Genomic DNA, 23,594 nt, shown 5'->3' with positions numbered 1-23,594 from the left:
TCTGCAAGTTCCTTTTGGCAGACAGTACCACAGGAGCAATGAATCCCAAAGGATCAAAGACTGAACTAACCAGGGACAGAAGACCTCTTCTTGTGTGTGGCTTATTTTTGATGTTGATTTTGAATTTAAACTGATCCGTTTCAGCACACCACTGGATTCCTAATGCCCTCTCCATTGGCAAATTGTGCTTTTTTAGGTCCAAATCCTGAAACCCTGGGGCCTTTTCCTCTTCAGGAATAGAACTCGGCAACTTCTTGCTGTTGCTAGACCATTTTGTTAGTCGAAATCCACCCTTTGCAAGCATGCATCTTAAATCATTGCAAAGAGAGATTGCAGTGTCTTCATCAACAGTGGATTTAAGACAATCATCCACATAAAAGTTCTTCCTGACTGTGTTAGCAGCTTCATGACCAAACTCTTCCTCAAAATCTGTTGCACACTTTTGAAGTGCAAATGTTGCAATGCTTGGTGATGAAGTAGCTCCAAAGATGTGAACCAACATCTTGTGTTCTATGAGCTCCTGCTCATAATACCCATCAGGCCACCAGAGAAACCTGAGCCGGTTTGTATCTTCATTGCTCACTCTAACTTGATGGAACATGGCTTCAATGTCAGCCATAACAGCCACTTCTTCCTGTCGAAAGCACATTAGAACCCCTACAAGAGAGCTTGTCAAGTCTGGACCTTGAAGAAGCTGTTGGTTTAATGATGTTCCACCAAAACTTGCTGCACAGTCAAAAACAGCACATCTTTTGTTTGACTGGATGCCTGACTCCATGATGTGGCAGATACCAGATTTGTCCATCTGCAGATTCAACTTCAGCTCTATCAAGTTTCACCGCATATCCCTTTTGAATAAGACTTTCCATGAAAGTAACATATTTCTCGTAAAACTTGACATATTTAGAAAACCTTTTTCGTAAGTTGAATGCACGTTGTTCTGCAATAAATCAATTATTTGGCAAAGTCTGGGACTTGTTTCTCATAGGAAGTCAAATGGTGTAATGACGTCAACAGGCTTTGAAGACTGAGTCACCATCTCAATAAACTTGTGATCTTCTTTAGACATTTCTGTGTATTCACTTTGTCCAATGTCAGGAAAATCCTGTTCGAACTGCAACTGCCCAGGTTCTTCCAACCTGGCAACTGAGATCTTGTTTACAGTCACTTCTGTAGGTTGATTTTTGTGCACTGAAGCATTTCCACTTCTGAGTTGTCCATTTATTGTCCATCCTAACCTGGCCCTCACACTATATGGTCCATTTCCGACACTGTTGATTATCTGTAGTGGTTCCATTGCCTTGGGAACATTTGCTCCTATAAGCAATCCAACTTCAGCTTTGATTGTAGGAAGCTTTACATCCTTCAGGTGTGGCCACGTATTAATGTCCTCCTGACAGGCTTGATTGTCTGCCAGCTCAATACTTCATTTATATATGCTTCAGCTATTTTATAGTCATCACCAAAAAAGTCCTTCAACATCTGTTTAGCATGGGCATAACCAACTGAAGGTTCCATGTGGATGCAGCTTTTTACTAGTTCATGTGGTTGTGCACCTGTATACTGCAGCAAAAACTGAAGACGATCTGAATCACTGTCAGTACAACCTTCAATTCCATGCTCGATAGCCCTGATGAAGGATTTGTGCTCCAATGGGTCTCCTTTGAATGTTGGAATCGTGAGGTCAGGCAAAAGTGATGCTTTGTGATTCTTAACGAGATACTCAGTTACAGTAGCCTGCTGAGATACTGCCTTGCAAAGACCATCTAACACTGATCCATCATTGAAATTTGCAATCGGAGTATTTGGAGAATTTCATGGTTTAATGGACTGAACAACATTATCCTCAGAAGGCGTTTGCTTCACACTATACAGCTGTTTTGGGAAGGTGGGATATGTCTTTGTTTTATCCCCCCTTTCATCTGTTCCTACAATGCTTTTAACTTCCGGAGTACCTTCATATTTTTGCAAAACTTCCATTTTTGCGTCTACCTCAGCCAAGGCAGTCTGTATGGCGTGCATTTCCTTCTTAGCCTTTATTGCCGCTTGTACTCTTTGCTGCTCAGCTTCAAACTCGGCATCTCTTAAGTTTTTCTTGAGCTAATCTAAATCTTTTTTGTACATGCCAATCTGCTTCTTCCCTTTCAATTGCCAATTTTTCCTGCAAAGCAGCAGCTTTGGCCTGTAATGATGCACGCTCCATTTTTGCCTTTATTCATGGGACGTTGAAGAAACGCTTCCACTTTGTGACCCATGCTTGCTGTGCCTTGTAGACTTTGACAAAGCTGACCTACTGTCTTCAGGTGTTACCTGTTTATCACACCTTTCAGCCATTTCAGTACGTTTTAAAACCTCTTTCATCCAATCCTCGCATTTCCAGAAAATCGTATTGATTATATCCATTTTAGGATCAAACCAGTCCTTTTGATCATTCAAAAACTCCTCCTCTGTCATGTACTGTTTTAAACTTACATTTAAGTCAGAAAACTCCTGCTGCAGTCTACTAAAATAAACACGGAGATTAGTTTTTACCATGTAAGCATTTCTATCATCGTCCATTAACTGCTCAATTTTTGGTTTCAAGGTAGTTAGCTGGGATAACTTCTATCTGCGAGCTTGGATTTGTCTAGCCCTGTGTTCTTCCATAGCCTTTTCAGTCATTTTTACTGTCCGCTTTCCAATATCCTGTTCATCCATATTGAGCAAGCTGTACACTCGTTATTTACTAAAAGCCAAAAAAAAACAAAAAAAAACACGTATGAAATAGCAGGAATCCACTGCACCTGACTGTCCTCATAAGGTAGCAATTAGCCGAAACATCCTTGTTATCCTTGTCCTTGTTATCAGCTATCCATCAACAGAAAATATTGCCACTTACAGCTTTCCGTTGTCCATTCTTTCCAGCTTGATCTTTAATCCAAAAAATATCCAGCAGTCTTTTAAATCCAGAATCCATGCGAAGCAGTTTTTTGACGAAAATGTGGATCCTCATTAAACGAAACCTGAGCCTGACGCTCCCATTACCTCCCGCATGTCTCTCATCCCGACAAAAAATAAATTCTCGGAGATGTCTTGCGTTCAAAATGTTTACTTAATGAACCGAACATGTACAACAAAAGAGAAAAATAAGGAAAAGCGACATATCCACATGTTGTTAGTTAAACAAAAAGGAGAGAGGGAGGTCAAAAAACTGTTAGGCTTCACTCCCCATCTTTTCCGTCTCCCACCTCGACCTTCCTTCTTTCCCCTAGGCTCCACCCACATCATCTGACCAAATTAAGCATCTTACCAGCCTCATAACTAACAAACACCCTGCATAACACATAGTTTAGGCTCTTACAGCCCCAATTGGACCTTCTCAAGAGCAGGGACCAAAAAAGTAGGTACAGCACGGAAGAAACTGTAATGGAAATGCTTGCAAAGCGAGCCGAGTGGAGTCGAGTAGGACCAAATCGAGCCAGTGGAAAAGGGGAATTAGTCTTTACCTGAGCTAAAAATGTAAATGTAATTTCAGATAGGTGTTGCCTTTCTACAGGAGGGTGTTGAGTTTGAAACCCAGTGTGCTACACACCAGTTTAGCTTTAGTTTTGTTCTTTGCTACAGGTGCTGTCGATGAAGAGCCTAAAAAAACAAATTAAGAAGATTAAGAGCATGACACTGAAAGACATGGTGACTACTCTGGTCTCTTTCTACTGGTCGGTACTGCTGGGTCTCCTCCATGTGGCATTCAGTGTGGCTCGAGGATTTTGCAGAATCTTCTACAACACCTTCATGGGAGGAAATTTAGTAGAGGGAGCCAAGACTGTCAAGGTTATTTACTTAAAAATGTGAACAAAAGGTTTGAACAAAGATATATTCATATTTAGCTTCAAAATTCTAAAACTCCTTCATCTGCAGGTGTCAGAGCTGCTGGCCACCATGCCTGACCCCACTCAGGACGAGGTACGCGGTGAAGGAGAAGACAGAGAAAAAAGACTGTCTGACCGCAGCTCCCCGAAGGAGGACCTTGCTGATCTTGCAGTTAATACCAGTGAAACTGAGCTACTGTCGGACATTTTTGGTCTTGACTTGAGAAGAGAGGGAGGACAGTACAAAATCACCCCCCACAACCCCAATGCTACCCTCACGGAGCTTCTCAACTCTCCAGTTCCCTCCTCAGCTTCACCCACTGCTCCCCAGACAGAACTCAGACAAAGACATAAGGTGAATAAAAGTTTTTCTACTTTTGTTTTATCCATCACACACATTTGTCAGTACAGTGCCTTGATAAACTTGTGATGGACATTAGCAGTGTTGTCAGTTAGCTCTTAACTAGTTCAGCCAGCTTAAAACGACTTCGAGTGCATAGTTCACCATCTAAACATTGAGAGCTGAGTTCTTGTTCATTTATCACTATTCAGTATTAATTATGAAAATATCTAATATATCATTATTGTATGATGATTTTAACTCCTGTTGTGTTTGCTCATATAAACTGTATCTCAAAATGGTTGTTTAAAGTATTTGTCATCTGAAGGCAACATGAGTCTAAAATGTGAATAATTACACTCACTGTTAATCATGGTAGTATCTCCCTGTCAGTGTCTTTTCTAGTTTTGCCCTGTAAATTATTATTGCACATAAAAAACACATCGTAGTACTGAAAAACTTTCTGCACTTTGGTATTCTACATCTATAAAATCCAAATGGATCCAGGTTGCCTACACAGAATTTTGGTTATGAGAAGGTTAAAACAAGGACGTTGGTGCGTTGGTCCATAAACAATAAAACAGGTTGCAAAAGAGAGTAGGCAAACATTAGAAATATCAGATTCCTATAAAGACTGCATATAATGTGTGTAATAGTGTGTGTGCGCGCGTGTGTGTGTGTGCTGAACTGCGTCAATACAGAGCAGCCACCAACCTCAGCACATAACACTGCCCCTTTAACTTTTTGACATTTAATCACATTTCAACAACAAGCTTTGTTGTATTTTACTGGGATAGACCAACCCAATGTAGTGCATAGTTGTGAAATGGAAGGAAAATTAAACATCTTTTTCCACATTTTTACAACTAGAAATCTGAAAAGTTTGGCAGGCAGCTGTATTCAATGGCCTGAGTCCATTCTTTGTGAAACCATGTCTCTCTGCAATTACAACTGTATGAGATTTAGGGTATGCACATCTAGAGAGCATGTCTACAGATTCTCAGTTAGGTCTATATGACTGGAACACATGAATGTTTGGATATAAATATTTCCACTGAAGCTTTAGCTGCATGTTTAGACTCATTGTCCTTCTGCAAATAAAGTCAAATTATCTGTTTATATTTACCTTTTATAAAACAATTACTTGTTGACAATTATGTATATCCTTCTCAATAATGTGTGGAAAGTCATTACAGCAATTAAAACCCGACTTTTAATTTCTGACCAGGTTTTCATGTTTCCACTAATATTTTTTGTCTTTCCTAATGAGGTCCAAGTCCTTAAGCCTGGAAGGTCTTCTTTCCATCACCCTAATCTTTAGGTCCCTCCATAGATTCTCTAGCAGATTCAGACTCTAGATCTCTTCTAGTCAGAAGAAAAATGTTGGTAAAATTAAAACCTGCCTGGGGTATGAATACTTTTGGGCTTAATTGTAACACTTTGCTCTTCTCTGACCTTGTCTGCTGTGCTACCTCCATGGCTTGATTTAAAATCCAACCAAAAATATCCAACCAAATAATGGCTTTCCATATCATAGATACCAGATTTGTGGGATTCCCGCACCTGAACTGTGGTTCCCTCTGACTTCTCCAGAGTTACCTATGTTCTCTGTTAGATGTTTATGGATATTGCTTTCTAACCTCAACTTGCTTTTTTGATTTTTATTTGTAAACCAAAATTAAAACCATAAAGTCTTTCCCTGTGCTTCTTTTTTGAGCTGACAACATATGGTAAAGGTCAAGGGGTATGAACAATAAAGCGCTGTCTGTAGCTGACTGAGTCATTTAGGTCCCGACCGGTGTTGACTGTAAGAAAAAATCCCAAATATTCAGGCTTTTAATGTTCATGTTGTTTGTTTTAGTCAAAGAGTTGTCCCCCTGACAAGAAGGAGGAAATACCAGAAGCTGAATCTGAACCTGAAAAATTGTCTGAGTAAGTAGATACAACATCTATTTATTGTTATGAAAATGACTTTTGGCAAAACCAGGAGGAATGGGTAAATATGGCCACATAGAATGAGTCAGCAATAACAATAATAAGTGCTGTTTCATGATTTTAGAGAGGGACATGCAGTGAAACTAGAAAAACAACTGAAGAATGAGAAGATGAAATTAAAAGTGAGAAGGCATCACAACTCAAAGTCCGATGAACCAGATCTACAGGAGTCAGCCTTCTTGAAGAAAATCCTGGCCTATCAGAGGAAACTGCTGGTATCACCAACCTTCCTGTCCCTTTCTGCTCAAATCATTGTGTTCAGATCACCACTTTCAGTGGTTCAGACCAAAGCATGATTTCTTACATATAGTGACTAAAATGATTTGTAAATGAGATGATGTGTAGGGATCTCAGTGTGTTACATCATCAACAAACTGACGTCCTCTTCCTGTCGTTCCTACAGAACTACTTCGCCAGAAACTTCTACAACATGAGGATGTTGGCGCTGTTTGTTGCATTTGCAATCAATTTTATACTTCTCTTCTATAAGGTAGCAGGGGACTGGGTGTGGTCATGATTAACCGCAACACTGGAGTTGTACATAGTGTTGTGCTCAGCTGCTAGTTTCTGTTAAAAATGCTTTGAAAAGTTGAAGATCATCATAAATGATCTGCAAACATCAGACAGAGGTAGAAGAATGGGTCCAGGTTTCAGTTTTACAGAATGTGTGGAAGGCAATTTTACTAAATAAATGTTGGGTTTAGTGTTTGCTTTCCTTTTTTGCAGCTTTGTTGTGAAAAAGCCAGTTAACATGTGTTTTTGTCAGGTTTCTACTTCCTCATCCTTGGTGGAGGAGAAGGAAGCTGTTTACACCAACAGCCAATCAAACAGCAGTGTTCAGTGGGATCCCCTGGTTGGAGAAACTCTAGAATCGAAGGACAGGGGGACGGATGAGACAGGGGAGCCCCTGAAGCCTGTCTCAGTCCGTTTTGTTCTAGAAGAGAGCAGTGGTTACATGGAGCCCATGTTACGGATCCTGGCGGTTCTCCATACAGTGATTTCTTTCTTCTGCATCATTGGATACTACTGTTTGAAGGCAGGACTCACAGAAACGTGTCTTGTTCTTGTTTTAATAGTATATTTAGTAATATTTCCAGTCAGCCGTGCAGCTGTGCTGAAGTGCTGAATATTTTTACTCTATATTTGTTAGAATCATAAAGCGGTGCTGTATTGCTGTGTGTTTGGGTCATACAGGTTCCGCTGGTAATCTTCAAACGTGAAAAGGAAGTGGCCAGGAAGCTTGAGTTTGATGGTCTTTACATCACGGAGCAACCGTCTGAGGACGACATCAAAGGACAGTGGGACAGACTAGTGATCAACACACAGTGAGTGGATCAGTACAGGATCCAACAGCGCCAGGAAATATCAGCAAATTTGCAGTGAAATTTTGGTTTTACCAGCGGCACTGTTGTCCTTTCAGATCTTTCCCCAACAACTACTGGGATAAGTTTGTGAAGAGAAAGGTAGGCAGAAGCGTTCATCAAGACTTGAAATTTAACTGAATGAATGTTGGAGGTTTTTCCCATGAAGTCTTTATCTTCTTCAGGTGATGGATAAATACGGGGAGTTTTATGGCCATGACCGCATCAGTGAGTTGTTGGGGTTGGACAAGGCTGCTCTGGATTTTAGTGATGCTCACAAAAAAAGAAAACCGAGGAAAGACGGTTCACTAGCGGCAGTGTAAGTGCTTATGTCTTGAAGAGTGTGTGTGTGGATGTGTCCTTTTAAGTAAAGGAAGAAGATAATTGATGAATAATTACCATGCGTTTATCTGAACGTTTCAAGCTTTTCCTGCTTACACTGAACCTGTACACCCTAAGCTTTTTGCTCTGCCACTGAAATATTCAACATTTCTTTAAACAGAAACATGTACTTTTTGTCATTTGTACTGATTGTAATTCTTTAGATAAAAAAAATCTTCTGACAGCAAATAGTAACATGTTGAGGCCATTATAATATTACAGTATAAGCTGGGATGTCTTGATCAGGAGGTTTTGTCTCCGATACGGATCAGAGTTATTTCAAATAGTCCTCGGCCAGCGCTGAGTCACAGTCTGGTACTTCAGTAACATGAACAGAATTCTACCTGCTTGAAACTCAGTAGCTTTACTGTGGAGGAGAAAGAAACTGAACATTTAATCATCTGGAACTACCCTCTGTTATGATTTGTGGGTGTTTTGGGGGTTTGCTGGCCTGTTTCACAATTAAGTTTTTGAATCATGCTTCTGTTTATTATTTTCCTGGTTATGCTTTAGTTTCATGTTTTTCTACTTTCTGTTAGTTTGTATTCAAGAGTTTCCGTTCTGCTCAAGCCACGCTTTGTCCTGTCAATCAACTTTATTCGGTTCACCTGCACCTAGTTAATCTGTCTTCTTGTTTCACCTGGTCATGCTCCATAAATACACACCTGTTCAGTTATTCATCACAGAATCATTTTCAAATCATGTTCATGCCTTGCTTTCAGATGATGCTCATGTCTTGTTTGGATCATGCCATGCCTGTCTTGCCTGCCCGTTTGTTGTTTTGTTCCTGCCGCTTTCTGTGAGTGAGTTTTTGTTAATTAAATCTTTTTTCACCTACTGTCATGCTGCCTGCTCATCTGCATTCTGGGGTTCTACGTTGCTCAAGTCCTAACACCCTCTGATCAGTGACCATGTGGTCTTTTCTTTCTGTTTCCGTGTTTCTCACCAGCAACAGATATTTTTTCCAACCACTGTTTACCTCTGTAGTACATTAGGTGCTAAACTAATGTTGGGATGATTATTCAATGTGGCTCCAGTTAACTGTGTGCAGAGAGATCTTCCTCATCTGATCTGGCTCCTGACCTGATACCTGGGATCCCTTAAATTAATATGCGTAGAATATTATAGAAGATAACTGATACCTAATGGATGAGATTCTTATAAACAGATATATTAAGAAGGTCAATGGTATCAGTCCTAAGGCTTCACATGGTTGTATTAGTACATAAAATTTGTTGATTGTTTAATGTACATATGAGGAACAACCAACCTTGTCCCTGCCTCCTAACAGGCTTAACTCCATTGATGTGAAGTACCAGATCTGGAAGCTTGGGGTTGTATTCACTGACAATGTAAGTGTTCCAGCACACAGACCATCCAGAACTAACTTAAAATGAATTGCAGTTCAATTCATAATTGTTTTGGTTATAGCACCGATTCACAATTTTAGGTTTACTTTAATATTCCAAAAATATAAATATAATCCAATCATATAATTAGTTTGAAATGTATTAACATACATTCCAATTTGTCTCTAGTAATAAATCAATGCAGTCAAGCTGCCTTTGTAGCGGTCCCTGCTCCTCACAGAGCATTTAACAACAGTGGACCTTTGCTTGCATCGAGTCATTGACTTTGCAGAAATCCCTCATACTAAGCATGCATGTAGCGACAGTGGAAAAGAAAACTCTTCTTTAACAGAACGAAACCTCCAGCAGAACCAGAACCTGGATCAGTGTGACCAGCCATCTGCCATGAACGACTGGGGGTGTGAGAAGATGGAGCAGACACACAAAAAACACAGAAGCACTGATCCAGGAGTACTTTCTAGGTTAATGACAAAGTAACAAATTAATGCTCTCAGCTCACAGCCCGCTCTATCTTTTCTGTGTGCAGTCAGGATCTTCACAGAGTACAACAGAACACCTCATTTCATAGACCTGAAGGGAACTCTTTTCTGTAGTATTTCAACTTTTACTATACTTTTGCTAATCTGCTGATATTAAACTACAGTATATAAGATCCAGAATGCAAATGTGGTGAAACTGAGACCAGTAACATTCTCAGTTTAGTCTGTAAACAAAAGCTTGAAAATTGAAAAAATGCAACATTCAGTCATTATCCACCCAGCTAGCAAGGTTTCATAATAGTTATATTAGGGTTGTGTTCCTTAATTCTAAGCCAGGACCAGCAGCAAAATAAATTAATCTATTTTTATCACCCCAGTTGACAACAAGATTGCATTTTTAACTGAGGGCAATGCTAATGTTAAAAACCCGTAAGACGTGGAAGAGTAAGCTGAACTCTGATTCCCTTTTTATTTAAAAAAGTTTTTAAATAGTATTGCATGAAATAATGTCGCTCCTGCATCAGTTGCTAACCGTCGTCTTGTCCCGTCACTGCAGTCCTTCCTGTACCTGGCCTGGTACATGACCATGTCCATCCTGGGTCACTATAATAACTTCTTCTTTGCTGCCCATCTGTTGGACATTGCTATGGGTTTTAAGACCCTGCGTACCATCCTCTCATCGGTCACACATAACGGCAAACAGGTAAGCAAGGTGTGTGTGTGTGTGTGTGTGTGTGTACCTCATTTCATAGACCTGAAGAGAACACTTTTTAACAGTAGTATTTTCTACTGTTGAAAAGTTACAACAAATTACAAATGATAACAGGTCCTTAGAAAAGATTCTAGATTTCTATGATTATACATGTCTGTTTTCTGAACACAACCTCTGGCAAAAAAAGATTAGGGTGATGGTAGAGGGGTCTTCTAACCTAAACAACCGCAGCTTATTGGAAAAGCTGAATTATCACAAAAAAAACCATTGGAAACATGCCTATACCTGCTCAGCAATTTTAAGTAGGTTTTGATTGCTGAAACATGATTTTTGAGTAGAAATCATACATACCTTTTTTGTTAAAATGTAAATAAAAACAATTTTTTTGTCTCTTTTGGGAGAGTGTGCTATTTCCACCTTATATACCTGTTTAACAGGGTGCTAATGAATATGATGGTTACTGTATGTGTTTTTGAGTAGATGCAGGAACTTGGCAGAGAACTTACGGCTTAGTTTAGGTTGATGAGTAAATCCATAGTTAAGTTAAGAACGTTCTAACCCTGCTGGGCATCAAAGCTATTTTTTCATCCTTCTTGTCTTCCAGCTGGTGCTCACGGTTGGTCTTCTAGCAGTAGTGGTGTACCTCTACACAGTGGTTGCCTTCAATTTCTTCAGAAAGTTTTACAATAAAAGCGAAGATGGAGAACTTCCAGATATGAAGTGTGACGACATGCTGACAGTGAGTATGACAGAAGTCTTGTCCAAAACACCACAATGCATGAAAATTGGGCAGATGTGCACAGGCTGCTTTAACTTTGATGAAAATGCAACAGATTTGCAGTAATGTGGTGCAAAAATACATTTAAATACAATAAATATTTGACATGTTTGATTTGCTTCAAACAACAAGTACATATACATGTATAAATTACCCAGGTACATCTAAATAAAGTTGGTTTGAATACATGTAGCGTTAGATGGGATTAAATGATGTCTGAAGGAGGGCCTTGTGATCATATACTGATGTTTGCTCTTTGGGCCGATTTATCAATGAGACCGGCGTCCATCTTACAGCCAGTTTGAACAGGATCATTCAGGTCCATTTATGGGGAGAGAACCATGAGTCAGAGTGTTCAGTCTGGACACCAGGCATGGCTGCCTCTGCAGCTTTTTCATTCATATGCAGCAACTACACTGGTATATGTTACATTAACCAAGATTATGCACAATAGAATCTACACATTATTTTAAAATGGGATTTTAAATAGAGAACACAAAGTAGAAAGTAAGCCTTTTAATGACAGAAGGAAAACATTTTAAACTGATGTGTTTGTCCCCTGATTATATATGCTATAGACCTATGCATCATATCAATCTAATTAGTATTTCTGAACATGGAGAGGATGGAGCAAAGCTGGCTGTTCCCCTCAGTTCTCTGCCATCTTTAAAATAGCACTATAAAAAGGAATGTTTCTGTTTGTGTTTCTGCAGTTAGAAAGAACCTTCAGTCACCCAGACATTTTGGGACACACACTAATCCTTTATAGTCACTCACCCATAGCACTTCACAAAGCCGGTGGTTTCCTATTAAGGAGACTGCTTGGACTAAAATACAAGAAGGTGACAGGAGCTTAAGAGGATGGAGGGACGAAGAAGAGGAAGTCTGTAGTCATGGAGCTGCATGTCTCACTTTTCACTGTTATCTCAAAGCAGAAGTAATCTGATTCTCCTTTTCTTTCTGTTCTGTTTATTTTTCCCATGTTTACAGAGAAAATGCCCTTTTTCTCGTCATCTTCCTTATTTTCAGTTTCTCTCCTCGTCTTGGTACTAGCAGCTTTTTAGTTTCAACCTCTTTCCCTGTATTGCTATGACCTATCATTCTTTACCCCAGACCTGTTTTTAAATCATTTACACATCCTGGCATCTACTGATGCACCAGTATACTACATATATAATTGTTTGTCCAACATGGCCATCTAACCTCTGTAGAAACCTATTTTGTAACATGTGGCAGTGACTGACAAATAATTATCGTCATCAGAACAGCAAAACTTTATTTTCTCCCTCTTTCTGTCTTTCTCTCATCTTCTCGTCCAGTGTTACATGTTTCACATGTATGTGGGCGTTCGAGCAGGCGGAGGGATTGGCGACCAAATTGAGGATCCTGCGGGTGATGAGTATGAAATCTACCGCATCATCTTTGACATCACGTTCTTCTTCTTTGTCATCGTAATCCTGCTGGCCATCATCCAGGGTGAGGGATGCAGCAAATACATAAGGACTTACAGGGGTTGGACAATGAAACTAAAACACCTGTCATTTTAGTGTGGGAGGTTTCATGGCTAAATTGGACCAGCCTGGTAGCCAGTCTTCATTGATTGCACATTGCACCAGTAAGAGCAGAGTGTGAAGGTTCAATTAGCAGGGTAAGAGCACAGTTTTGCTCCAAATATTGAAATGCACACAACATTATGGGTGACATACCAGAGTTCAAAAGAGGACAAATTGTTGGTGCACGTCTTGCTGGCGCATCTGTGACCAAGACAGCAAGTCTTTGTGATGTATCAAGAGCCACGGTATCCAGGGTAATGTCAGCATACCACCAAGAAGGACGAACTACATCCAACAGGATTAACTGTGGACGCAAGAGGAAGCGGTCTGAAAGGGATGTTCGGGTGCTAACCCGGATTGTATCCAAAAAACATAAAACCACGGCTGCCCAAATCACGGCAGAATTAAATGTGCACCTCAACTCTCCTGTTTCCACCAGAACTGTCCGCCTGGAGCTCCACAGGGTCAATATACACGGCCGGGCTGCTATAGCCAAACCTTTGGTCACTCATGCCAATGCCAAACGTCGGTTTCAATGGTGCAAGGAGCGCAAATCTTGGGCCGTGGACAATGTGAAACATGTATTGTTCTCTGATGAGTCCACCTTTACTGTTTTCCTCACATCCGGGAGAGTTACGGTGTGGAGAAGCCCCAAAGAAGCGTACCACCCAGACTGTTGCATGCCCAGAGTGAAGCATGGGGGTGGATCAGTGATGGTTTGGGCTGCCATATCTTGGCATTCCCTTGGCCCAATACTTGTGCTAGATGGGCGCGTCACTGCCAAGGACTACCGAACCATTCTTGAGGACCATGTGCATCCAATGGTTCAAACATTGTATCCTGAAGGTGGTGCCGTGTATCAGGATGACAATGCACCAATACACACAGCAAGACTGGTGAAAGATTGGTTTGATGAACATGAAAGTGAAGTTGAACATCTCCCATGGCCTGCACAGTCACCAGATCTAAATATTATTGAGCCACTTTGGGGTGTTTTGGAGGAGCGAGTCAGGAAACGTTGTCCTCCACCAGTATCACATAGTGACCTGGCCACTATTCTGCAAGAAGAATGGCTTAAAATCCCTCTGACCACTGTGCAGGACTTGTATATGTCATTCCCAAGACAAATTGACGCTGTATTGGCTGCAAAAGGAAGCCCTACACCATACTAATAAATTATTGTGGTCTAAAACCAGGTGTTTCAGTTTCATTGTCCAACCCCTGTATATGGACAAAATGCATCAGAATTACATCTCATCCCTGCATTTATACACGTGAAAACATGTGTTATGTGATTACGAATTTTAAACATAAATAAGGTTAAAATTAAGAGAAAAACTGAAAATAATAGATAAGAGTAATTATTTGGTGAACGGAAACAGACAGGGATGAGACATAAGAAAAGACAATGCTGTCTCATTTGGGGTCATTTTAGCTTATTAAACTAGCTTCCTGATCCAAAGTAGAGCCAGAAATGCTTAGCAACCACCAATGCAGAATTTCCCCTAGAAGGTTCAGCTTCAGCAGAGATGATAGACTTCAAGGCAAGGCCTCACAAATAGGCAGCACCTCCTGAAAAGATTTTTACAGTTGAAACTCCAATAAATAATAAAAAAGCTATAGACAATAAGACGTTTCCTTGTTGTTTACTGGTTTTAGCTGTTATGTTGTAATGCTGCAGACGTATTTAAGGAGAGCAGGTCAAGGTTAGCTGCTATAAACCACTGACCCTGCTGCTTATAATCTTCAGCTTCTTGCCCATTTCCAGGTTTGATTATTGATGCCTTTGGTGAACTGAGAGACCAGCAGGAACAAGTCAAAGAAGACATGGAGGTAAAAACAAACACTGTCACCAGCAGAAACAATTACGTTTATCTCCCTGCCAGAAGCAGATGCTAAACCATGCTACCAGCTTCATTGTTTATTCCATATTCAGATTAAAATTTGAATTGAATAGCTGGCAGATGTCACACACTGGTCATGTTGGTGTGCAGTGAACTCAATGACTCTGTCTTGTTCTACTTGCAGACCAAATGTTTTATCTGTGGTATAGGAAATGACTATTTTGACACAGTACCACATGGGTTCGAAACTCACACACTGCAGGAGCACAACTTAGCCAACTACTTGTGAGTATATGAGGCTCATGTGTGCTTTTGTTCAGTTGTTCTTGGTATTGCAACTTGAAGCCAGCCAATACTATGAGTCAGAATATCTGCATGATGGTTTCTAACAAGGGAAGAAGAGAGAGAAAAGTTTTCATCCTGAATGGACAGACTCCTACATATTATTTCTTCCTATGGAGAGTTTAAAACCTATAAGTCTCAAATGTTCAGATTTGATGGATTTTATGTAATCTTGCTGCTAAAATGATTGTCACAGCTTTTATGCTTAACTTTTACCATGTGGATGTTGCATGAGAAATAATATCTGATTAATGTTTGTGTGTTTCAGATTCTTTTTGATGTATTTGATAAACAAAGATGAAACTGAGCACACAGGCCAGGTAAACCAGCTGCCCCCCTCTCTCTCTGCTTGTCTTACATTCTTTTTCTTGCATGTCATCCTTTTAACCTCCTAAGGTAGAAACAAACAACTGCAGGACTGAGCAAAAATTCAGAAGCAGCATTTCTACTCCATTATTCAACAAGCAGTAGAACTCTTAGCAGCAACTTTTTCTCTTCCGGTCCAAATCAAACTTGTCCAAATCAACGTTTTACAAATAACTTTAGTATACCAAAGTGCTGCACAGCTGAATAAAAATACAAGACAAAATATAAGTTTTTAAGAGAGATTTACATTCATTAAGAGTTCTGGCAGACTTTACTTTTCTTTCCATCATTGGATCAGTTCCCTGAGATTTGTTCATCTGCAGCTCTTTTAAGGTCCTATAGCAGCAATTAAAATTGAAAGTGTGCACTCCTCAACAAGGTAAGTTTAAATCTAAAATCCTGCGGTAGATAGAAGGGTTTTGTTGACTCCATGACCATGAGATGCCCAGGTCCAGTGGATGCAAAACAAGCCAGCAACATTACCTCCTCAGGAACATGGTTTTTGCCTGGATGGTTCTGCTTGTCTGCTGGTGTGCAAACTTTTTAACAATTGGTTGTACAGACTTTTTCTGACTGTGCTCTCATGAATGCCATTATCTAAAATCATGATGGTCTTTGCAAGGAACCACATCTGACTGTAAAATCCCCTCTGATTTGAAGCAGTCAATGTTTCATGATGGTTTTTGTGGCACTAGTAGCATGTATTTGCAGTAATCAGACAGGAAATGGACAGAGAGAGAATGGGGGAAGACCTGCTGCAAAGGTCCTAAAGTCAGGAATCGAACCCAGGTCCACTACGTGGATCACTAACAGCCTCCATATATATACCACACGACACCACATTTCTACTTTGTTTTTTGGTTTAGGTTAATGACCCAGTATGATCTGCCATGTCCCTGGAAGTACTTACAGAGGTTGGACAATGAAACTGAAACACCTGTCATTTTAGTGTGGGAGGTTTCATGGCTAAATTGGACCAGCCTGGTAGCCAGTCTTCATTGATTGCACATTGCACCAGTAAGAACAGAGTGTGAAGGTTCAATTAGCAGGGTAAGAGCACAGTTTTGCTCAAAATATCAAAATACACACAACATTATGGGTGACATATCAGAGTTCAAAAGAGGACAAATTGTTGGTGCACGTCTTGCTGGTGCATCTGTGACCAAGACAGCAAGTCTTTGTGATGTATCAAGAGCCACGGTATCCAGGGTAATGTCAGCATACCACCAAGAAGGACGAACCACATCCAACAGGATTAACTGTGGACGCAAGAGGAAGCTGTCTGAAAGGGATGTTCGGGTGCTAACCCGGATTGTATCCAAAAAACATAAAACTACGGCTGCCCAAATCACGGCAGAATTAAATGTGCACCTCAACTCTCCTGTTTCCACCAGAACTGTCCATCAGGAGCTCCACAGGGTCAATATACACGGCCGGGCTGCTATAGCCAAACCTTTGGTCAATCATGCCAATGCCAAACGTCAGTTTCAATGGTGCAAGGAGCGCAAATCTTGGGCTGTGGACAATGTGAAACATGTATTGTTCTCTGATGAGTCCACCTTTACTGTTTTCCCCACATCCGGGAGAGTTACGGTGTGGAGAAGCCCCAAAGAAGCGTACCACCCAGACTGTTGCATGCCCAGAGTGAAGCATGGGGGTGGTTCAGTGATGGTTTGGGCTGCCATATCATGGCATTTCCTTGGCCCAATACTTGTGCTAGATGGGCGCGTCACTGCCAAGGACTACCGAACCATTCTTGAGGACCATGTGCATCCAATGGTTCAAACATTGTATCCTGAAGGTGGTGCCGTGTATCAGGATGACAATGCACCAATACACACAGCAAGACTGGTGAAAGATTGGTTTGATGAACATGAAAGTGAAGTTGAACATCTCCCATGGCCTGCACAGTCACCAGATCTAAATATTATTGAGCCACTTTGGGGTGTTTTGGAGGAGCGAGTCAGGAAACGTTGTCCTCCACCAGTATCACGTAGTGACCTGGCCACGATCCTGCAAGAAGAATGGCTTAAAATCCCTCTGACCACTGTGCAGGACTTGTATATGTCATTCCCAAGACGAATTGATGCTGTATTGGCCGCAAAAGGAGGCCCTACACCATACTAATAAATTATTGTGGTCTAAAACCAGGTGTTTGTTTCATTGTCCAACCCCTGTAGCTAGTCTTAAGATCTGCTGATGATCAAAGTATTTTTAAATGTATTGAAGTGAAAACGGTCAGGAATACTTTCTTTTAAAAGAAACTTCACTTCACTTGTTAATAACAATGTTAATAATTTGGCCAGAAGACTCCAAGAAGTTAGTTCTTATAGCTTTCCCTGTCTCATTCCCTCTCTTTAAGGAGTCTTATGTATGGAAAATGTACCAGGAGCGCTGCTGGGAATTTTTCCCTGCTGGTGACTGTTTCCGGAAACAGTACGAGGATCAGCTCAACTGAACTCTTGGAACCACAGAGGATCCTCTCACACTGCAGCCCCATCATGGCCCTGTACTTGCCCTTCAGACGTTTCTTACAGCTATCTGAGAAGCAACCAGACAACACTCTCTGCTCCACCTCTCAGTTCAGGGAGATCTAGCTGTTCTTCCCTTCCTTGAGCCATCCTCATTTAGTCAGCCTGCTAACTCTGGCCTAATCTTCAGCCTACTTTGTTTGAATGCTTCTTGTACATAAACAATATAAAATTATATTCTGTACCATATGTGACTGATGGCATGTCAAGATTGTTTTATCCCAAACAATCATCTTTTTTGTTTCGCTTTATTCTACGTAAAGGACCCCATAACATGCAAAAAATAGAGCAGTGGAGATTAAAGGGACGTAAAGAAGCCCGGGAGCCTTTCAGGGCAATAACTGTTGGACATGTTGATGCTACAGGTAGGTCCAGGAGGTGACGACACAACCCATTCATTCATATCCAGCAGAAAAGAGCAAATACCTGACTGTGAAGACAGCAGAATGTGTGACACATGTGTAGTAAACCTGAAAAGTAATGATGGCTTCATCCAACCAAAGTGCAGACTAAAGTGGAGTGTGGGAGCTGGTGATCAAACCAGAACTTTCCTACTGAAGGAGCTGTTGTATTTGATTAAGTTCACTGATGTTCCAAGTGTTTGTTGATGCCCACCCTGTATATGAAGGGCTCCTCAACTGGTTTTCAAATGTTCTGTGTTCTAAGCCTGACTTCCCCACTTCATTCATAAAATACAGAAACTTTCACAAAACTGTTGTAATAGGGCAATACAGATAAATGTTAAAGATAAGAACACGTCCTGCACTGATGGTCCCGAGCATATTCATAATGCCTGTAATGATCAACAGATTCCGCCTTCCAGATCATGGTTCACAGAACAGTGTTCATTTTTATATTAATCACCAAAGCAGCATAAATTGAAAGAACCCAGCTGAGGACATTACCCTAAACATATTTGGTCCAACTGAAGCAATGAGATATGTTTACTGCTGTCTGAGTAAAGAGCAATGGCAAAGTAGGTGGATTACTGAGGCTGGAGGAGCTTCATCTGCACGCTGCTGATGAAGAGGAGGATGTTGAAGACACTAACAGCAGGGATGCTGAGGGAAGCAGAGAGCTGCAAACATCCTCGCAAAGAGATGGAGGATTTCAGCGACTGTTTGGGTGAAGACCAGAGAAGATGTACATAAATCCATGTTTGACATGAAAGCCAGGCTGCGAGGTGTTTCACGCCTTGTAGGACAGAAAAACAGAGAAACAAGAGATGCTCCTTTAGTCCTCTTATGTTTAATCTGCCTTCTCCTTTTACTAAAGGTATCCAGTCTGCACACAACACAATCATCTACCTGCAGCTAAGATGAATGAGGTCAAGTACAAACTGAATTGCATCTTCCCTTCAGACTAGTAAGAGAGTTGAAACCTTCCAGGTCACTTACTGGCTGAGGGGAACACTTATATTTTCTGAGCTTCAGAAAATAATCAACCAGCTCCTTTTTCAGTTATGTTGTTGCATGTTAGGCAGATAACCCAGCTGTTGTGATAATGAGACTGAAAGCACCATGATGCCATGATGTGGAATGGTTTTCATCTGTACAGTTATTTTTTTAAATGATGCTGGTTTGGTGTTACATATTTATATGACTTCATGCAAAACAACCAAATCCAGCTGTATCTACATGTATTCACTCTCAGTCACCTTTAAAACCTGTAGATTATTTTGGGCTTGTCTGGTAGATGACTCAGATGAAGTGGAAGTGATAAACTGACGACAGACTGCATGTTTATGATTAGATGTTTCTGTGAGGGAGCATTTATGTTATTGGACATTTTAAAGTATTGGTCATTTCCTGTAATGGCTGGTCAATAACTGGACTCTGAATATGCACTTTATGTTTCAAGAGACTGAGGCCAACCATTCAGAACCATTGCTTTGGATCTTCACTTTTAAACATACCCTCCAAACAAAGCAGAACCAGTATGACCCACAGTGTTTAAGCTTTGGAACTTCTGTGATTCAAAACAGAATAGAAATGATATTAAAATAAGTTATAGGTAGAGGGGGGGGGTCGATCAAAACTAGACCGTTCTGAAGAAATAAAACAGACACATCCAGCAGTTATTCTTTTTGCTTTTTCTTTTAGTGATGGTCTTATAAAATACAACGAAATAAGTTATTCTTTTTGTAGAGACATTCTTAAAAACATGTTCAGAAATAAAGTTGTTGCATGGAAGTTATGGTGGTCTACCTTGAGACAATTTAACCATAAATTGCATTAAAGTTTTATTAGGATTACTTAAAAAGGTCATTTTAGATTTTCTGTACTACTGCATCTAAGTGTTGGGTATTTCTGCCACATTGCATCCCTTGAAGAGGAAGCATCTCATTTGACCATGTTTCCATACTATATGCAATTTATAAGAGATATGTTTATGATTTGGTTCCAAGTTTAAGCAATACCTCTTCGTTGAATGTCCTGAAGGGGGCTGTACATTGTTAATGGCAAACAAAGACAGAAAAATACCTTGTTGCTAAACTTTATTTCAATTAAATAAATGCACGAATTTATTCATTTCTTCTTTGTTGATTTGTTTGACTGTTACTTTGCCTTAAAGAGGAACAACATGGAAACAAGTAACTGGACTAAAAAGCAATCCTGTCCTGCTTCTAGCCCAGCTGTGAACTTCACTCCGTGTGACCAGATGTCGTCATCCAATAAAAGGCACTACAGTCTAACCCTCTGGAGCTATGTGAACACCATGTTTCTGTTCGGCAAATGTTTAGGTATTAAAATTAAAATGTTCGCACGGACAAGCAGGGGTGGATTTAGTGAAACTACTTCAGGTTTAAAGCAGTGTTTTCAAGCTACTGACAGCTTTGACTGCTGCAACTGTTTCTATTAGCTCTGTCTAATCTCAAAATTACAAGGCAATCATTTTCAGTTTTCTAATGAATATGTTGAAGTTGCTTCATTGTACAGGCCCCAAGAGTTTGTTGATGGTGTTATTGCTGCAGCCGAAGGCAGCTGAGGAGCTATGTTTACTGATTCAGGTTGGTGGCTTTGCATGCAGAGTCAGCCTTGCTAACTGAACAGCAGAAGGGTGGAGGTGAAGGTCTCATCTGCAGCCGACCTTTGTGAGTGTATGGATTGTGTCCATGTTTTCATGTCTTTTTTTCTACTTCTGCAATACAGCCTCAGACTGAATGTTCCCATGAATTCAGTTTCTAGTATTTGGATTATGTGAAAGTAAGAATTTCAAGGCATGTTCAGTTTGCCTTTCGTTAGTGCATTATATAGACCTTTTGACTGAATTATTGCTACTTTTGACCAAGGGAAATGTAAAAGAAGGACTGGGTATATGAGAAATAAATGAATTTGCATGATCTGGAAAATAAATCTTTATTTATAAACTTGTGAGATGTGGCATATAATGTGTGGTGCATCTTTATACTTGCTGCAGAATGGGACACTAAAAAGTGAAACTAAGTTGAGCAATGTGACGACACACAAATGAAACCAATCTTTTTCACATACTAAATGGAACACTTTTGCCCCTTCCCACATGCGCTATTGAAAGCTTTCACCTGATTGTCTGAAACTCTTTTACATACACACAGGCACCTGATCGATGGAGCAAGCTCAATAACTGCACCTGCCTTGTTTAACTACAGAAGCTAACTTGTTTTTGATCCCACATTTTTAGGCATCTTGTTAAATGTGATTAGATGATTGAAGACTTCCTTCCATCAGACTAAATTACCTTGAGGAGAAATAGATGCTGATTTCTGGACCTCCTGGTTGACTTTTGTGTTGGTTCAGTCCGAACACACCAGGGTAATTTATGTGCTGAATGTACAGGTCCTTCTCAAAATATTAGCATATTGTGATAAAGTTCATTATTTTCAATAATGTCATGATGAAAATTTAACATTCATATATTTTAGATTCATTGCACACTAACTGAAATATTTCAGGTCTTTTATTGTCTTAATACGGATGATTTTGGCATACAGCTCATGAAAACCCAAAATTCCTATCTTACAAAATTAGCATATTTCATCCGACCAATAAAAGAAAAGTGTTTTTAATACAAAAAACGTCAACCTTCAAATAATCATGTACAGTTATGCACTCAATACTTGGTCGGGAATCCTTTTGCAGAAATGACTGCTTCAATGCGGCGTGGCATGGAGGCAATCAGCCTGTGGCACTGCTGAGGTCTTATGGAGGCCCAGGATGCTTCGATAGCGGCCTTTAGCTCATCCAGAGTGTTGGGTCTTGAGTCTCTCAATGTTCTCTTCACAATATCCCACAGATTCTCTATGGGGTTCAGGTCAGGAGAGTTGGCAGGCCATTTGAGCACAGTGATACCATGGTCAGTAAACCATTTACCAGTGGTTTTGGCACTGTGAGCAGGTGCCAGGTCGTGCTAAAAAATGAAATCTTCATCTCCATAAAGCTTTTCAGCAGATGGAAGCATGAAGTGCTCCAAAATCTCCTGATAGCTAGCTGCATTGACCCTGCCCTTGATAAAACACAGTGGACCAACACCAGCAGCTGACACGGCACCCCAGACCATCACTGACTGTGGGTACTTGACACTGGACTTCTGGCATTTTGGCATTTCCTTCTCCCCAGTCTTCCTCCAGACTCTGGCACCTTGATTTCCGAATGACATGCAGAATTTGCTTTCATCCGAAAAAAGTACTTTGGACCACTGAGCAACAGTCCAGTGCTGCTTCTCTGTAGCCCAGGTCAGGCGCTTCTGCCGCTGTTTCTGGTTCAAAAGTGGCTTGACCTGGGGAATGCGGCACCTGTAGCCCATTTCCTGCACACGCCTGTGCACGGTGGCTCTGGATGTTTCTACTCCAGACTCAGTCCACTGCTTCCGCAGGTCCCCCAAGGTCTGGAATCGGCCCTTCTCCACAATCTTCCTCAGGGTCCGGTCACCTCTTCTCGTTGTGCAGCGTTTTCTGCCACACTGTTTTCTTCCCACAGACTTCCCACTGAGGTGCCTTGATACAGCACTCTGGGAACAGCCTATTCGTTCAGAAATTTATTTCTGTGTCTTACCCTCTTGCTTGAGGGTGTCAATAGTGGCCTTCTGGACAGCAGTCAGGTCGGCAGTCTTACCCATGATTGGGGTTTTGAGTGATGAACCAGGCTGGGAGTTTTAAAGGCCTCAGGAATCTTTTGCAGGTGTTTAGAGTTAACTCGTTGATTCAGATGATTAGGTTCATAGCTCGTTTAGAGACCCTTTTAATGATATGCTAATTTTGTGAGATAGGAATTTTGGGTTTTCATGAGCTGTATGCCAAAATCATCCGTATTAAGACAATAAAAGACCTGAAATATTTCAGTTAGTGTGCAATGAATCTAAAATATATGAATGTTACATTTTCATCATGACATTATGGAAAATAATGAACTTTATCACAATATGCTAATATTTTGAGAAGGACCTGTATTAGTCTACAGAACATATTAGTCCACAGAAAGAACTTTAATACATGTTTTTTGTTTATTCCTTATTTATTATTAGTTTATTTATATTTTAATCATGAATTTAAAAGAGAATATATGAAAATTTGCCAGTGAAGGAGTTTGCTTATGTTAAGGAAGTTTAGCTGTAGGAGGAATACATTTTAAATAAAGCTGAGCTAACTGTGGCTGCTCTTCACTGGGCTGTTAACTTGTTCATCAGCTAAACTCTTAAAATATTTCTTCTGTCTGC

At 40.5% G+C, this 23,594-nt stretch overlaps 1 protein-coding gene across 1 annotated transcript in view; it reads left to right on the top strand.

The window, feature by feature from the left end:
• Positions 1-21,274, top strand: part of ryr2a (ryanodine receptor 2a (cardiac)) — a 301,990-nt gene extending 280,716 nt beyond the window's left edge. Inside the window, exons 99-115 of the mRNA XM_047377164.1 lie at positions 3,604-3,810; positions 3,898-4,203; positions 6,050-6,120; positions 6,248-6,398; positions 6,587-6,673; positions 6,950-7,219; positions 7,378-7,508; positions 7,604-7,646; positions 7,730-7,863; positions 9,217-9,277; positions 10,331-10,477; positions 11,091-11,225; positions 12,584-12,740; positions 14,586-14,650; positions 14,846-14,946; positions 15,272-15,323; positions 17,732-21,274. Of these exons, the coding sequence (XP_047233120.1) occupies positions 3,604-3,810; positions 3,898-4,203; positions 6,050-6,120; positions 6,248-6,398; positions 6,587-6,673; positions 6,950-7,219; positions 7,378-7,508; positions 7,604-7,646; positions 7,730-7,863; positions 9,217-9,277; positions 10,331-10,477; positions 11,091-11,225; positions 12,584-12,740; positions 14,586-14,650; positions 14,846-14,946; positions 15,272-15,323; positions 17,732-17,827 (2,214 nt within the window). The 3' untranslated portion in view covers positions 17,828-21,274. The remainder of the gene's footprint in view (positions 1-3,603; positions 3,811-3,897; positions 4,204-6,049; positions 6,121-6,247; positions 6,399-6,586; positions 6,674-6,949; positions 7,220-7,377; positions 7,509-7,603; positions 7,647-7,729; positions 7,864-9,216; positions 9,278-10,330; positions 10,478-11,090; positions 11,226-12,583; positions 12,741-14,585; positions 14,651-14,845; positions 14,947-15,271; positions 15,324-17,731) is intronic.
• Positions 21,275-23,594: the final 2,320 nt, after the last annotated feature.

The sequence above is a fragment of the Girardinichthys multiradiatus genome, chromosome 10 (genome assembly GCF_021462225.1).
Source record: "Girardinichthys multiradiatus isolate DD_20200921_A chromosome 10, DD_fGirMul_XY1, whole genome shotgun sequence".
Taxonomy (NCBI): Eukaryota; Metazoa; Chordata; class Actinopteri; order Cyprinodontiformes; family Goodeidae; genus Girardinichthys; species Girardinichthys multiradiatus.
The sequence above is the reverse complement of the archived record's forward strand: the minus strand, read 5'-3'. Positions and strand labels throughout refer to the sequence as shown.